Source organism: Canis lupus, chromosome 1 (assembly GCF_048164855.1).
Source record: "Canis lupus baileyi chromosome 1, mCanLup2.hap1, whole genome shotgun sequence".
Taxonomy (NCBI): Eukaryota; Metazoa; Chordata; class Mammalia; order Carnivora; family Canidae; genus Canis; species Canis lupus.
In genome coordinates this window covers 8,766,945-8,783,350 of record NC_132838.1, presented here as the reverse complement: position 1 = coordinate 8,783,350, position 16,406 = coordinate 8,766,945, and the positions used below count along the sequence as shown (strand labels likewise).

The 16,406-nt window shown below is 40.7% G+C and overlaps 1 protein-coding gene and 1 pseudogene across 11 annotated transcripts in view; one reads left to right on the top strand and one right to left on the bottom strand.

Moving 5' to 3' along the window:
- The window catches only part of SOCS6 (suppressor of cytokine signaling 6), a 39,453-nt gene extending 27,067 nt beyond the window's left edge, over positions 1-12,386 (top strand). For 5 of the 11 annotated variants that reach the window (XM_072820437.1, XM_072820406.1, XM_072820418.1 and 2 more), the window contains 2 exons: positions 6,313-6,607; positions 6,765-12,386. In XM_072820437.1, the coding sequence (XP_072676538.1) occupies positions 6,890-8,497 (1,608 nt within the window). In that variant the 5' untranslated portion in view covers positions 6,313-6,607; positions 6,765-6,889 and the 3' untranslated portion in view covers positions 8,498-12,386. The remainder of the gene's footprint in view (positions 1-6,312; positions 6,608-6,764) is intronic. The other 6 variants (XM_072820462.1, XM_072820471.1, XM_072820440.1 and 3 more) reach the window with 2 other exon arrangements.
- Positions 12,387-13,474: 1,088 nt separating this feature from the next.
- On the bottom strand, positions 13,475-13,844 carry LOC140611677 (large ribosomal subunit protein eL31-like; annotated as a pseudogene).
- Between the last annotated feature and the right edge of the window lie 2,562 nt (positions 13,845-16,406).

Genomic DNA, 16,406 nt, shown 5'->3' with positions numbered 1-16,406 from the left:
CAGAGATCATGTTTTAGCCAATTAACAGTTTTTAATTGAAGTTGAATGTTAATGTCACTAAAATTATATTGCAAAGTAGGGCATTTAGCAAGAATGATTTGTAAATGGAAATTAGATATTAATAAAACCTTTGCATGCAGTTGATTCATTTCTGTCTCTCTCCAGTGTTCATATAGTAAACCTGAAATTCAACTCAACCATTGTTTAAAATTTATGGGGAGTGCGGTCTACCAGGGAAACTTGGATCGTCCTCTCCTAGAACTAGAGGTAGTTCCAGGTGATTGTTTTAATATCTTAAATTTTATGAAGAAACTGTTCATCTATTTTTTGGGTAAGGTTAAGTGGAGACCTCTGGGTTTTTGTTTTTGAATTCGGTTTTGCCATCCACCTTACAGTCCTCGTGGGTTTGTATGTATATGGTGGTATGCTGGAGAGGACGATGTGTGGGCTCAAAACTGGGAAGTGCATATTCAAACTAGAACATGGTGATAATTGAAATCTTTTCATTTTTTTCTAATATTTATTTATTTTTAGAGCATGCATGTGGTGGGGGGGCAAAGGGAGAGGGAGAGAGAATCTGAAACAGACTCTGTGGTGAGCGTGGAGCCCCATGTGGGGCTCGATTTCACGACCCTGAGATAATGACCTGAGCTGGAATCAAGAGTCAGATGCTTCACAGACTGGGCCACCCGGGTGCCCCCGAAACCTTTCATGCTTCTGAATGCGCTTAGAATCAGACCCGTATCCCTCAACATACCGCCTCAGCGCCCGCCACCCCCCCCCCCCCCCCACACACACACACACACCATTCACCTCCGGCACAGCGGGCTTCTCAGGGTTTGCATCTGCAGTTCCCACCTCAGCCTGTGAGCTTAGCCTTCCCTCGGTCTCTCCACCTTAGCCTTCCTTTGCATGACTGGCTTGTCAGAGAGGCCGGGGAGGGGGGCCTAGGTGTTATGGAGTCCAGAGTAGGAACCCCAGTATTCTCTGATTGCTGCCTTCTCCTCATGGTATCTCTCACACTCACTAATTATGTCTTCCTGGGCTTACTTGTTTCCTGTCTGTACGGCCCAGACAGCCTCTCCCAAAATAGTGACCCCCGTTGGCTGTGTTGCTACCCGGGGGTGTTCTTCTTTCCACTTACAAGGTTTTCTCTGAAGACAGACTTTTTGTGGGTCGAGACTCCTCAAGGATCTGATGATAGTGATAAAAAGAACAAGGACAAAATATTTGGTCTGAGTCCAAGGCCTTCTCAAAGCCACTAGGACCTGCCTCTGGGTTTATCCACACCCTGCCATGTGGACAGTCAGGGGCAGTGGGAAAGCAAAGCTAGGAGTCCACGAACCCTCCCCTGTCTCTTTGTTTACAGTCTAGTCTGACTTAAAGCTTTTAATTGTTGGTCGTGTTCAGAGTTTACTGCTCAAGAATATGATCTCAGACTGCCTCTGTCCAGCCTTTTCCTGTCATTTCTTTGACCTGTCTTGGAGCTCACAGATGTCATCTGTTAGTTTTGTATCAAACAGCGTAACTTCTCTTGGATCCAATGGAGTATCTTACACATGGAGGAGGAAGGGACTTTATGAAAAATAGCTTACTGCAGAAAGGACGTTCTGAGTACCTACTGTAAGATTCATATACTCAGTACCTCTTTTATTTCCTGAGATAGCATCATTCATATATATGTAATACCATGAGTGCTGTTTTTCACCCATGCTCAACTGTCCAAAAGCAAAAAGATTTTTATTTCTAGATGTACTTCTGTAACTATGTGGAGGTAAGTGATGAGGGGGAGGGTGGCACTTAATATTTTTATTTCCTTCTCTTCACTGGTGTTTATCTGATTGAATTTCTTCAGTAGTCTTACATACCTGAGCACAGAACACATGCCACATGAAAGTCCGGGGATAGATTCTGTGTGGTGGAACTCGCTCACCGACAGGCAGGTGTTCTTCTCCTTGGCCTGTTTCATTTGTAGCAATGACTTTTGATTTTGTAGGAGATAGACTGCTCCGTTTTGATAAGAGGAGACTTAGCCAGTTTTGCACAGTGTGGTTCTCCTATCTCATCATTCCTATTATGTACTTAATAGTCAAGGAATATTTACTTGGTATCAAAGAATTTAGGCAGTATATATTAAATATGTAATGGTAGTTCCTGGTTAGGAATATAAAAATGAATGAGACGTGTCTCTTATCTTCAAACACTACAATCTGGGGAGATAAGATATGAATAGAATGCAAGCAGTTCTAGGTCACTGTGTGACATACTATTAAGTAAGTGCAGGTTGAGTATTTGGAGTTCAGACAAGGGGGGAGTGAGCTCCCTTCAGGCCGGATGATTAGAGCAGACTTCAGGAAGAAGTATAATTTCTTAAGGAGTTCTCTGAAACATGGATTAGGAAAAAGAAAGGAAATATTTATCAGGAGGAGGGAATAGCATTAGCAGGCACAGAAGCAGGAAAACAAAAGCCTTTGTAATTATGATTGAAATTGAACTAACATTTTATTCCAGCCCTAGCTAGTTAACTGGGCTTGACCCTACGGGTCAGGCTTTAGGTTGGCTGACATGCTTGAGTTTGACAGATGTTGGAATGACAACTCCAGACAGACCATATATAAGCCATTCTGGATGTTGACCCATTGATCTAGTGCATCAAGAATTTGCTGATTTTCAGTGATTATTGTAAATACTTTCTTTGTAACATCTCTGTTACTGGGGCTGAACATGTTTGTTTTGTCTCATGTTTATATCCTTTAGTTTTCTATTTTATAGCTATTGGTAATTAAGTTTTCTTATTCTCTGTGTGAATTGATGCCCAGTTCTTTTATGAACAAAATTGGATTTGTTGCTAGTGAGCCAGAAAATTATCACTAATACAGGAGGTTTTATTAGTCTTCAGGTCACTATTTCAGCCTGTTAAGGCAAATAAATGCAATTTCTACTGCTATGAGGAATTGTACTTAAAAGTTCTCTCTGATTGAGAGAAGTTAATGGACCTTCTGGTATACTTAGGTTATCCTGTTTTTCTCAGCTCCACAAAAGAATTTGACAGAGGAGATCTGTCCCTTTGTAGTATCTTTTGAACTGAAGTCTTACTCTTTTATTTTTTTTTTAAGTTTTTATTTTTTAAAGTAACCTCTGTAGCAAGCATGGGACTAACCCCAAGATCAGGAGTCGCATGCTTTTCCAACAGAGCCAGCCAGGTGCCTCTGCAGTTTTATTCTTTGTCCTTTCGGTGCCGGGTTTAAGACATTTATTTCTATCTCAAAGTCTTAAAGATATTTTGTATTTTATTCTAACTAAACTGAGATTTTCACTATTAGATTTTTAATCTACTTATCATTTATTTTCACTGCTGGTGTGAGGTATGGAGTCCAGTTTTCTCATTTTTCCAGATGTATAACCAGTTGTCTTAGCACTGTGGAGAAACTGTGTCCTTTGCTGTTGGTTTGCCTTCTGTTATATGTCAGTTTCCCATGTATGCCTGGGCCTGCTTCTGTGTGTGATAGTGTTTCTTTATTTGCAAAGATTTCTGCAAATATTTCCATGGTATACACATATGTAATACTACAGAATTATTTCATGTTACTCTTTTTTTTTTAATTTTTATTTATTTATGATAGTCACACAGAGAGAGAGAGAGAGAGAGAGAGAGGCAGAGACACAGGCAGAGGGAGAAGCAGGCTCCATGCACCGGGAGCCCGACGTGGGATTCGATCCCGGGTCTCCAGGATCGCGCCCTGGGCCAAAGGCAGGCGCCAAACCGCTGCGCCACCCAGGGATCCCTATTTCATGTTACTCTTGAGTAGTATTTAGTTGCAGCAGAATGTATAACTGACTTTTAGGCATTTGAAAAACTTGTTTGTGTCATGGAGCGTGCACATGCAATGTACAGATTTTCATGAAGGTACTTTTGCCTCCCTAAACTACTCTGTAGAAAGGCAAGTTGATATGGCATTAGTATGTAAATGCTAAGTATAGTAGGTTATGTGACCTCATTGGTTGACGACCCCAGGAGCAGGTGGATAGTTTGTTGGGGTGCAGGGTGCTGCGGCCAGGGCTGGGGCTTGCTCATCTGCAGGCCCATGGATTGGGCTCATGTGATGCAAACACATTATACTGATTTTTACCAGAAAGCCATTTTGTTCATTTTTTTAAAAAAGATTATTTATTTATTCATAAGAGACATGGGGAGGGGGGTGGGGCAGAGACACTAGCAGACGGAGAAGCAGGCTCCATGCAGGGAGCCCGACATGGGACTCAATCCTGGGTCTCCTTCAGAGGGAGTGGCAGGCAGTGAGCCCGTGGATGGTGCGTGCACGTGCTCTCCTGGCTGTTCTTAACCCCCTGGGTTTCCTCCACACCAAGGCTGTCTACCTCTGATCATCTGAGACCCAGCCACACTCCCTGCTTGGTGATCTGCAGGTGTCTGGAGGTGATGGCATTTTGTGGGGGGGAAAAAAAAAAAAAAAGGATCACACCCTGGGCCAAGGGTGGCGCTGAACCACTGAGCCACTCGGGATGTCCCACTTTGTTCATTTTTACTAACTGTTTATTTCCATGATGTACAGGATATTGGCTCCTTTCTACTTATTTTTTTCTTACTCATTGACCTTTTAAAATTTCAACGTAATTTTACACATACTGTTATTCCCAAGGGAACAGCTTATTTTACTTACATTTCATATCAGCCTCTTTCTAATGGCAGGTCCTAATTCATCTTAATCACATATCAACAAAATATCTAAATTCTACGGCATGGTGGTTTTACATTTACAAATGTACCTGTCACAACCGCAGTGTGAGCAGGGATTGTTCTTCTTGTCAGTAGAGATTAGATATTGGAATCTGTCTTTGGCTACAAACCTATCATGTCTACTCAAAAGGAGTGACTTTGCCAGCTAAAGCATGTGGTCATTCTCTGTTTCATGTTTATGAATGGCCATATTTTTGTCAAATTAAGAATGTTAATAACTTAAATATTACATGTTCATACTTAAGTAGATGATAATGGTACTTGGGTAGTGAGTTCATCTAATACACAACTTGTTATAATGTTTAAAAATGACTGGGACTCCAAATACTTATATGCGTTTTATTTTTTACAACTTGCTCAAAAACATAGTACACGACAGTAAGACTTTAAAATTGCTTTTTCCTTTATGGAGATGATATTGCTGATCCCCTGACAGATTGTCTGATCTGAGTGGTTTTTATTAAAAATGATTTCATGCAGATTCTTTGTGCACAGTAACCAAATTCTATCTGTAAAGCAAATGTTGGTAAGATACCTCTCCCTTCATTTGCCACCGTGTTATCATCAGTATATTACTAATAGGTTTGTCTTATAAATTATCCATTCATACATCTCCCTCTGCTCCTGGATTATGAGGCAATAAACGATTTATTAATCTGCGTATGACCATACAGTGCTAGGTATGTAGCGGGGACTTGGTAAACGCATAATGAATTACTGAATGTCATCGAGCTTAGGGCTCCAGTCTTTTGCCAAGAAACCGAGTGATGCTAAACTGATGGGTGGGGAGATTGGAATCTTGCTCTTACTTTTATTAGCATTTTGCATGAGTTGAGCTAATCATCCTGTTAGGGCATTATAGATACTCTGATGGTTGCAGAAACTGCAGAGCACAAATAGAGAGGAAATAAAACATGATGTGTAGTTTCAACAGAATGTCTTTGCAATGTAGTTATGACTGTTATGAGCATTACTTCTGGGACCAGAGTTTTTCCTATAAAATGACATTCAGAAAGTCTTTACAGGGACGGCTCAGTAGTTGAGTGTCTGCCTTCGGCACAGGGTGTGATCTCCGGGGGTCCTGGGATCGAGTCCCACATCGGGCTCCCTGCAGGGAGCCTGCTTCTCTCTCGGCCTATGTCTCTGCTTCTCTCTCTGTGTCTCTCATGCATAAATAAATAAAATCTTTAAAAAAAAAAAGTCTTTACAGAATTAAAATCCTCTTTTCAACAATGGAATGTTGTACAAGATAGTTTAGAAAATATATTTTTGGACATAGAAATAAAAATTTGTCAGGAAAACTACAAAAAAAAAGATGAAGAAATAATAATTCTGGAAATAGGCTTCATAATCTTCTTTGAAATAGACCCACACGTTGACATATCTACTTTCCTGGGCGTACCCCCAGGCGAGCAGGCCGCAGGCTATGCTCGGCGCTATAAATGTGAAGGTGAAAGAACCTTCTTGTCAAGGAACCCACAAATATGAGGGGACATGTCTAGACTTTTTTCCCAGGTTATTACAGATTTTGGGATTGTTTCTGTGTATTTTTACAGATGTTTAAATATTTGAAAGTGTGTATAAATTGTTGAGCAATCAACCAGACTCGCTACATGGCCACTTCGCCTTGGCAGCATCCTCTTGAGCGTGCGTGGCTGGTGACACAGGCGGCGGCGGGGCCCGTGCGAGTTCGTGCAGAGGCTGAGTGTCGGCCGGTAGAAGAGCGTTAGGAGAGACAAGGACATGGATTCATACTCAAAAGCAAGGTGCAGAGAGGAAGGAGGAAGACTCGGGTTTGTTCTAGTGTTACGAGATGTTTGGAGTGGACAGTGAGCTTCTCGTGTGCCGGCGGTGAGTGGAAAGCACCCCAGCCCCAGTGGGGCTGACCTCGTTGTCCATGCGCTCGCGTGTCCTTGTTCCGGAGCTCAAGGAGCAAAATAAAACTTCTGTGGAAATATTTTTTAATGTGGCTTTTTTTTTTTTTTAACTGTATGTTTTATTTTTTTAGAGCATGGCTCCAAAGGGTCTATGAAGCTGGAAGAGTACCTAGATGCAGCATTGCAGCCCCTCCAGATGTGTGAGGAGAGTCTTCTGGAGAGAAAGTGATCCTCTTGCAGTAGGTAACTAGTCATAATGAAGAAAATTAGTCTTAAAACCTTCCGAAAATCTTTCAACTTGAATAAAAGTAAAGAAGAAACGGATTTCATGGTCGTACAGCAACCGTCGCTAGGCAGTGATTTTGGAAAAGATGATTCCTTGTTTGGTAGCTGCTACGGGAAAGATATGGCCAGCTGTGATATCACTAATGAAGACGAGAAAGGTGGGAAGGGCAGATCGAAAAGCGAAAGCCTAATGGGTACGTTAAAACGACGGCTGTCTGCAAAACAAAAGCAGAAAGGCAAGGGCAGCACACCGTCCGGGAGCTCTGCCGACGAGGACACCTTCTCCTCCTCCTCGGCACCCCTGGTCTTCAAGGACGTGCGAGCGCAGAGGCCCATCAGGTCCACGTCGCTCCGCAGCCACCACTACAGTCCCACGCCATGGCCTCTGCGACCCACAAACTCTGAGGAGACGTGCATCAAAATGGAGGTGAGAGTCAAAGCCTTGGTTCACTCTTCCAGTCCGAGCCCAGCCCTGAATGGGGTCCGGAAGGATTTTCACGACCTTCAGGCTGACACCGTGTGCCAGGAACAGAGCAATTCCCTGAAGAGTTCGGAATCTCAGAATGGAGACTTGCATCTTCACCTTGACGAACATGTGCCTGTAGTTATCGGACTTATGCCTCAGGACTACATTCAATACACCGTGCCTTTAGATGAGGGGATGTACCCTTTGGAAGGACCGCGTAGCTATTGTCTGGACGGTTCTTCTCCCATGGAAGTGTCTGCGGTCCCCCCGCAAGTGGGTGGGAGCTCCTTCGCCGAAGACGAGAATCAGGTAGAGCAGGACCTCGTGGTGGCCCCGGAGATCTTTGTGGATCAGGCGGTGAACGGCTTGTTGATTGGCACCACAGGAGTCATGTTGCAGAGCCCCAGAGCGAGTCATGACGACGCCCCCCCACTCTCACCGTTGCTACCTCCAATGCAGACCAGTCAAATCCAAAGGAACTTCAGTGGGCTCACCGGCACAGATGCCCACGTGGCTGAAAGTATGCGCTGTCATTTGAATTTTGACCCTAATTCTGCCCCTGGGGTCGCTAGAGTGTATGACTCCGTGCAGAGCAGTGGTCCCATGGTCGTGACAAGCCTTACAGAGGAGCTGAAAAAACTCGCGAAACAAGGATGGTACTGGGGACCGATCACACGCTGGGAGGCAGAAGGGAAACTAGCAAACGTGCCGGATGGCTCTTTTCTTGTTCGGGATAGTTCTGACGACCGTTACCTTTTAAGCTTGAGCTTTCGCTCCCATGGCAAAACACTTCACACGAGAATTGAACACTCAAATGGTAGGTTTAGCTTTTATGAACAACCAGATGTGGAAGGACATACGTCTATAGTTGATCTAATCGAGCATTCGATCAGGGACTCTGAAAACGGAGCTTTTTGTTATTCACGATCTCGGTTGCCTGGATCTGCGACTTACCCGGTCAGGCTGACCAATCCAGTATCACGGTTCATGCAGGTGCGTTCGTTGCAGTACCTGTGTCGGTTTGTTATACGTCAGTACACCAGGATAGACTTGATTCAGAAACTGCCTTTGCCAAACAAAATGAAGGATTACTTACAGGAGAAGCACTACTGAAAGATTATGAGAACCCTGCATCTTGCACTTTGGGATTTAGAAAAAGAGATTGAAATACAGTTTACAAACTTTCATTGCTATCAAAATCTTTTGCTGCCATACTATTTCAGTTTTATGTGTAAAAGTAATCAATTTGTTTAGGGGTGGGGAAACGTGTCAGCAAGGTGTCTTGGGTTTATTTTGGTTCTTTAAAAAGGGAAGTCTTGAGGTTTTGGAAGTGTGAATTATCTTTCATAAATGTGCAGAATAAATCACAATGTGAATTATCAGATTCTCCTTAACCACCCCCCTCAAGTCCTTTGCTGCTATCCACTGTGATTTTTATGCATTAAAAGCACATTTCATGTGTATTTGACCCTAAGTAAAGTTGAATGAAACTTACAGAATGAATATCGTTATGTCTCTTTAAATGGCCTGTTTTCAAAGATCGTGTTGAATAAACATACCCGTATGATAAAACGCAGGATTTACACATACACTGAAAATGATTTTTAATCTCATACTTTAGAAAGATTTATTTAGAATTATGATTTGACATAATCTTGGGTATTGGAATGCAGAACTGCAACATATCTTTTATGACATTTCTAAATTGTTTTTGAGGTTGTGCTGTTTTTTGGTTGTGAAAAGTTGAATTTTTCTGTTGCCTTCATTTTCATCTTGTGGTTCGTCTCTTAATAAATGGCCTTACATTAAAAAAAAAAAAACATAAAGAAGTGTATACCACCAATTTAGAAATTGTTGCCTTTTCTGTCATTAAGCTCTGGTATAAATTGGCATAACATAGAAAGACCTATGAGACTGGAACTATTATTGAAGAGATGCTAGATGATCATAGTTTCCTGTGATAGTAATGTTTTTGCGTTAATTATACTTTCCTTTGGTAAGGTGTTTTCTCTGTGATTCCTTTAGCTTAGCCAGCATTTTCTTTGGGTGAACTTGATGTAGAACAGATTTTCATAAAAGGACTAGATTCTCTTGCAAAATTTAAGTTTATATAAAGTTTTAAATTGATTTGAGTAGAAACATTGTTTTAGAGTTGGATTTATATTCTTTTACATAGTCACTATTGAGATGTGCTAGATTTGACCCTCCCTTTTCTCCATCAAAAACACAAAAAAACCCCAATGACTCTAGTTGAAAAACTGTGGAAATTGCAGAGCATCATGTAAGAAGAATATTGAGACCTTATCAGATGTATGGAAGTCTTGTTGCCTACCGTATATACTGCCATTTAAAAATAGTTTTTTTTGTTTTGTTTTAAATTTAGCTAAGTCTTAAGTAAATTGGCAGGCATCCTTAGTTATTTTATCTGAATCAGTTTCTTGGGTTGAGGGGCGAAGAGGAGTGTGTTATCCCCAGGACTTTAGTTATTTTGAAATTCAGTGTTTATTTGCTTCAGTGAGTATTTTGGAAGCACCCCATCTAGAAAATGTTTCCGTGTCAGATGAAACCTATGATTTAAGACATTTATTCCCTTGTCATTCAGTTATCCTATCTTTTACCCCTCAATTAAAAAGATGAGTAAAGGTCTTAGGTCAACCTTAATGGCTTTGTAATTCAGACACACCAGTATCCCTGTTTTTTTTTTTTGTGGTTGTTATTGTTTTTTTCTGTTTTCTAGGGTCAGAACTAAGAAATACGAAGAAAAGGCACAATAATATCATGTTCTGGTATTTTGACTTAAAGGGGAAAAGGTACTTAATTTTGGTGGAATGTTGATTGTACCTTGTCACAAAGACTCCTCTTTCATTTTCTGATATGTTTTCAACTAATAAGATGGATTATGGAGTATACTGTAATAATATAATTTAAGTGTTCACTATAAGCTATTTGGATTAAGAACTATTACAGAGTTGTAAACTTATCAAATTAATGCAAGACATTTAAACTATTTTTTTGCGAAACTATTTATTTTTAAACAATTTAAAATATATCTAGGGTGAGTTAAAAGTCCCTGTGCATCTATATTAGATGGCAGGTATTGTCACAGAGTCACTGTGTGTTAATAATAAGTGTTGAAATGGCTTCTCCATGTTTCTAGAAGCATTTACATGAACTCTTCGTGAGATCATGGTGCACAGAGGTCTTTGGACCGCCCTGAACCCTGTCTTCTCATGTGGGTGTAGCCTGTTCCCCACGTTTTCCTCATGATACCATGTGTTCAAGATCTAACTGTTAGTTTCAAGTTATTATTTTGATTTTTCATCTAAACGTTTTTAAAATTGTATTTTGTGTTTTATGGGGGGCAAGTCTTGATGCTGTTCTAATTCAGAAAGCCAGTTTTTTACGTGCTTTTGTATATTCATAATATAAAATACTTTAAGGTGAAATGCCCTATCCTAATCCAGTTTGAAATTGCTAGGGTCTGATAGTATATTGATAAACATAAAAGTATTTGCCAAGATATTATTTACAAATAAAGGAGTATTGCAATATTTTCTGCTTTTTTTGTAGAGAGAACTGTTTGGCATACGCAGCACAATAGAATGTGAAAGATTGGCTAAATAAATAGTCTGTTTAAAAATGGAAAGGGGAAGAGATCAATCTCCATCCTATAATTTGGTCTAGATACCGTTTGGGTGAATTTCTGGATTCGACTGAATGGCAGTTTAGATGGCGTGGGCACAACCTGTACGTGATTTTTAAATACGTGCTTCTAAAAATCTGAGCTCAAGGCAAGAAAGAGAGAACAGGAAAGCTGTATCCTTTTGCCATCATACATGAATCAGAGTAATTTTTTTGAATCAACTATTTCATCATAAAACTTGATGGAGGCCAGAAGCAATTCTAGGCTTATCAAGACACTAATATGCATTTGTATAAATAGTAAGAAAGCATAGAAAGTACTTGAAAGATATCTCACTCTTTCTCTAAGGAGAACTGTTCTCTTTCTACTTGGTGCAATAATCTGAAAACCTAGGAGGTCAAAAATATATCACAGGAAATGATCATAGAGCTAAAAATAGTTTTTGAGGAAACCAGCTACAAGGGTAACCATCTTGCTGTTGAAGAAAATCAAGTGCCAAAAGGTTAAATCATTGGCATATAGGAAATAAACATCAAGTATACATTATAATTTCTGAGCCAGTATTACTGAAACAGGATAAAAAATTACTAAAATCTTAAATAGGTGATATACAGTGTCCCTGCTAACTATAAATCTAAATATCTTAACAATGCTTTCAGAAATGCCAATTTTAATCATTGTACATTTCACATTATATATGAAAGATAATTTGCTTTGTGAATGATTCAAAATAATAGAAATTAAATCTTAATGGCTTTTCATCGAATGTGAAGTCTTAATTTGAAAATGAAATCGCACTACCAGCAACAGACAGTTTTGTTGAAAACTCTAATAAGGAACAATTGCCAGTTCCATAAATAACTTTAAAATTCCAAAATAAAGTATTGGTATGCTAGTAATCACAAATTTGGTTTCTTTTAATACTTTTTAAAATCCTATTAAGGTTTTTATTTTAAATAAACATTCTTTTTATTAGTCATAACATGGTGACTGTGTAGTTGCTGTTTCTGAAAAGTGATCCAAACTCTACATCCAGAGATGAAAAATTCTTATAGAATTTTGTAATAAGTATACATGTTGGGTTAAAGAAATTTTATAGTCGTTGGAGTGCCATGAAATTAATACTTGCAATCCAGATTGCTGTAGTTTACACTTTTTCTGTATGTTTCAAATCAGGTGTGTACCATTTGTACTGAGAACACCACAGAATGAATTATCCAAAGTCCATTGATTTTACTATGTGTTTTGGTTTGTAAACAAATTATAGTAATTTCTTGCACATTTTTGGAAATTAATTGTATAAGAATTTATGTATCTGCTTCTAGATACAGTATGTAAATAAAAATTTCGTTCACAAGATCTGCCTTGTAGTCCATTTAATACCTGGATACAGAGTCTGATTTATTTTTTTTAAAGATTTTATTTATTTATTCATGAGAATACACAGAGAGGAGAGAGACAGAGAGAGAGAGAGAGAGAGAGAGAGGCAGAGACACAGGCAGAGGGAGAAGCAGGCTCCATGCAGGAAGCCCGATGTGGGACTTGATCCTGGGTCTCCGGGATCACACCCTGAGCTGAAGGCAGACACTTAACCACTGAGCCACCCAGGCGTCCCACAGAGTCTGATTTTAACTAAATCAGGTTAACTGGGTAGTTTTTGGATGCCCCATAAACTGGGCAGAGACTAGAGGGAAGTGACCAGCAAATTTAGTGGAAAAAAAAAAAAGAAAGAAAGAAAAATTGAACTAGTATTGCTCATGGGAGACAGGAAATGAATGAAGAATCAGCTAATGTTACTACTGTTCTAAAGCCCTCAACATACAGGAGTGAGCTGAAGAACACCTACTAGACAAAGACTGCTTAAAATTAGCATAATAAAACTTCACTACAGGAAGGTAGTGCTGAATGATGAAATGTTTAGAGTGTGATAATTTTTAAAAATGTCCCTATTAATAGTATTTAGTAGAAATAGGAGATGATCAAATTTTAATTCTTTTAACTTTCTCATCTTGCAGTTACCAGTTTTAAGGGTTTCTTAACCTTCTGAAATGTCTTTTAAAAAAATTGTTTTCTTTCTCTTTTTGTGACTTGTCTTGCTAATGGATGATTTATACCAGTTGCTCTGTTCCCACCCTCCTTCCCCCCAGAGCCGCCTTCTCCCCAAAGTCCATGGCTCGGTAACACCTGGGCCTGACGCTGGCAGAGAACCCAGTAAACCCAGTAGTAGTGGCGTCTGAATAAAGTATCCATTTCTTTTTTCTTTTCTTTTCTTTTCTTTTTTTTTCTTTTCTTTTCTTTTCTTTTCTTTTCTTTTCTTTTCTTTTCTTTTCTTTTCTTTTCTTTTCTTTTCTTTTCTTTTCCTTCCTTTTCCTTTTCCTTTTCCTTTTCCTTTTCCTTTTCCTTTTTTTTTTTTTAGCAGTTTTATACCTTTATTTGACAATCAGCAATTAGTTCTCAACCACATTAACAGTCTGAAGATTTTTGAAAGTGGTGACAGGTATGTGGGTAACAAGCGTGTAGAGCTTGTTTGGTAAATCTTCATCCTCGTTCCGTTTTCTGGACAACCGCACACGGATACGGTATGGAACATTCCTTATTCCTTTGGCCCAGACAGCTTTGTTGAGCCTGGTGTCAGTGCGCACATCTGGAGTTACCATCTCCTTCACGGCATTGCCGGATCTCTTTCCGTGCCCAAGGGGCACGCTTCTTCAAACCCACTCCATGGATACGTTTGTGAATGTTGATGGTGTATTCTCTGGTCATTACCTCGTTAATAGCAGAACGGCCCTTCTCACCACCCGTTTTTGTGAGAGCCATTCTGGGCCCTGCTTGGAAAGGACAAAGTTATCCGTTTCTTTTTTTTTTTTTTTTTTTATGATAGTCACACAGAGAGAGAGAGAGGCAGAGACATAGGCAGAGGGAGAAGCAGGCTCCATGCACCGGGAGCCCGACGTGGGATTCGATCCCAGGTCTCCAGGATCACGCCCTGGGCCAAAGGCAGGCGCCAAACCGCTGCGCCACCCAGGGATCCCAAGTTATCCGTTTCTGAACACAGTTGACTTCGCACCCAAACTCCTGGAGTTATACTTTTTTCTTCAACTGTATTTTCCCTACTCAATACCAGGCAGCTTTGCCACCTAAGGAGTCAGAAGAGAGTCCTCTTGGGAAAGGCTGCCTTAGGTTGTGAGAGCCAAAGAGAGGTTGGCCAGAGCAGGGACTAGAGAAATAAAGGGTTTATGAGCAGGGCCAGTTGCTTTGCCTAGAGGTCATCCCAGGCCATCAAATCCTGCCCTTGTTGACTGGCTTGCAAATAATGGTAAATCTTAAAAGGGAGACTCTCTTTGATCTTAAGAGGTGGTTTTCCTCACACCAAGAAACTTCTAGGAGGTTCGGGTCCATATAGGAGGCTGCCTTTTTTCTGGTCTCTGCCTTGCTTCTGTGAGTCAGACACTTAATGTAGGACTTGATCACACCAGCTTAGGTCACAAGTGAATTTATAAAACGTTCTCTTAAATACATGGAATTCAAGGTACCTGGGTGGCTCAGTGGGTTAAGTGTCCAACTCTAATTTTAGCTCAGGTCATGATCTCAAGGTTGGAAGATCAAGCCCCCGTGTTGAACTCTGTGCTGAGCGTGAAGTCTACCTAAGATTCTCTGCCTCTCCCTCTGCTTCTGCATCTCCCCCTGCTCTCGCACTCATGCATGCTCTCAAAAAAAATTATCGATCGATCGATCTATGAAATTCTACTGAAGAAACCTATGGGAGAAAGCCTCTCTTCCCTTCTGCAACTACTCTCTCTCTAGCCCTTCCTTATCCCTAACAATGTTTGTTTGTTTGTTTGTTTGTTTGTTTGTTTGTTTGTTTGTTTGTTTTGGAGCCCAGTGTGGGACTTGAACTCGACCCTCAGACCAAGACCTGTGCTGAGTTCAAGAGTCAGACACTTAACTGAGCTATCCAGGTGTCCCGCCCCTAAGAATTTTAAGAGGTGGCATCTCTGCCCCCTTCCACTGGGAACTCATCCTGAAGCCACCTGTTTTTTTTGTTTTTTGTTTTTTAAAGATTTTATTTATTTATTCATGAGAGACACAGGGAGAGAGAGGCAGAGACACAGGCAGAGGGAGAAGCAGGCTCCATGTAGGGAGCCAGATGTGGGACTTGATCCCGGGACTCCAGGATCACACCCTGGGTCAAAGGCAGGCGCTAAACTGCTGAGCCACCTAGGGATCCCCTGAAGCCACCTGTTTACCTACTGCCTTTGCCACAGCCCATTTCCCTCTCCTCACTGTAGTCCTTGGCATTCTTGTTTTCTTACAATTGGCAAGGGTTGAGCTTCATTCGTCCCGGAGAATTTCCATCCTAATAGTGGCTGTGGGGTGTAACAATTGCCTAGAAAACCAATGGATGGATGTGGATCTTTTAGTACAGAAGAATCCATTGCTCTGCAATACACAGTTTCTTCTGGAATCAATAGATGAAACTGGAGAGCTGAATTTTACATCATTCATCTCTTAATAATCATACCAAACATTAATTTTGCTAATATGTATTTTACATCTTCAAAACAGCCCACTGTAAGGCAGGCGCCTTAGCATCATAAAGAAAAAAACAGACACATGGTGAACCTCACAAGGTCACAAAGATACTAAGTGACAGAACCAGGTTATAAGCTCATGCAGTTTGGTTCCATGCTATCGTCCAGTATGATACACTTTCTCTACTCGGTGGTTTCTGTTGTTTAGAGTGTTTATCTCTGATTATCACAGGGAATCTTTAACAGAAGCAAATGAATTCCTACTGCTTTCTACTCCAGGGGACTACTCCAGCTCAAACCAAAGATGCTGGGACACTTGGGTTGCTCAGCGTTTGAGCGTCTGCCTTCAGCTTGGGACATGATCCTGGGTCTGGGGATGGAGTCCCACATCGGGCTCCCTGCATGGAGCCTGCTTCTTCCTCTGCCTGTGTCTCTGCCTCTCTCTCTGTCTCTCTCTGTCTCTCTCTCTCTCTCTCTGTGTGTGTGTCTCTCTCTCATGAATAAATAAATAAAATCTTTAAGAAAAATACATAAACCAAGGATGTCCTGACTAGGCATTGGCAGGTAAGCATTTCCGGGGCCTGACTTGTGGTGTACCTTATGGGCTTCATCTTTGAATCCTGAAGAAGGGAACACAGCTTTCCCTTGCATGGCCTTGGAAAGGTTCACTTAAAAGAAAACTGCCTAATATACGAATAGAGGAACATGATTAGGTAGAGTTGAATTGTAATTCTTGGGAGGCCTTCTCCATATGTTTGGTGCATAAAGGAAAATGTTACTTCTGCTTTTTGGCTAATGTGTTGGATCAGATTGCCACAGACATTCATTGTGCCCTGTTGTGCTTGGA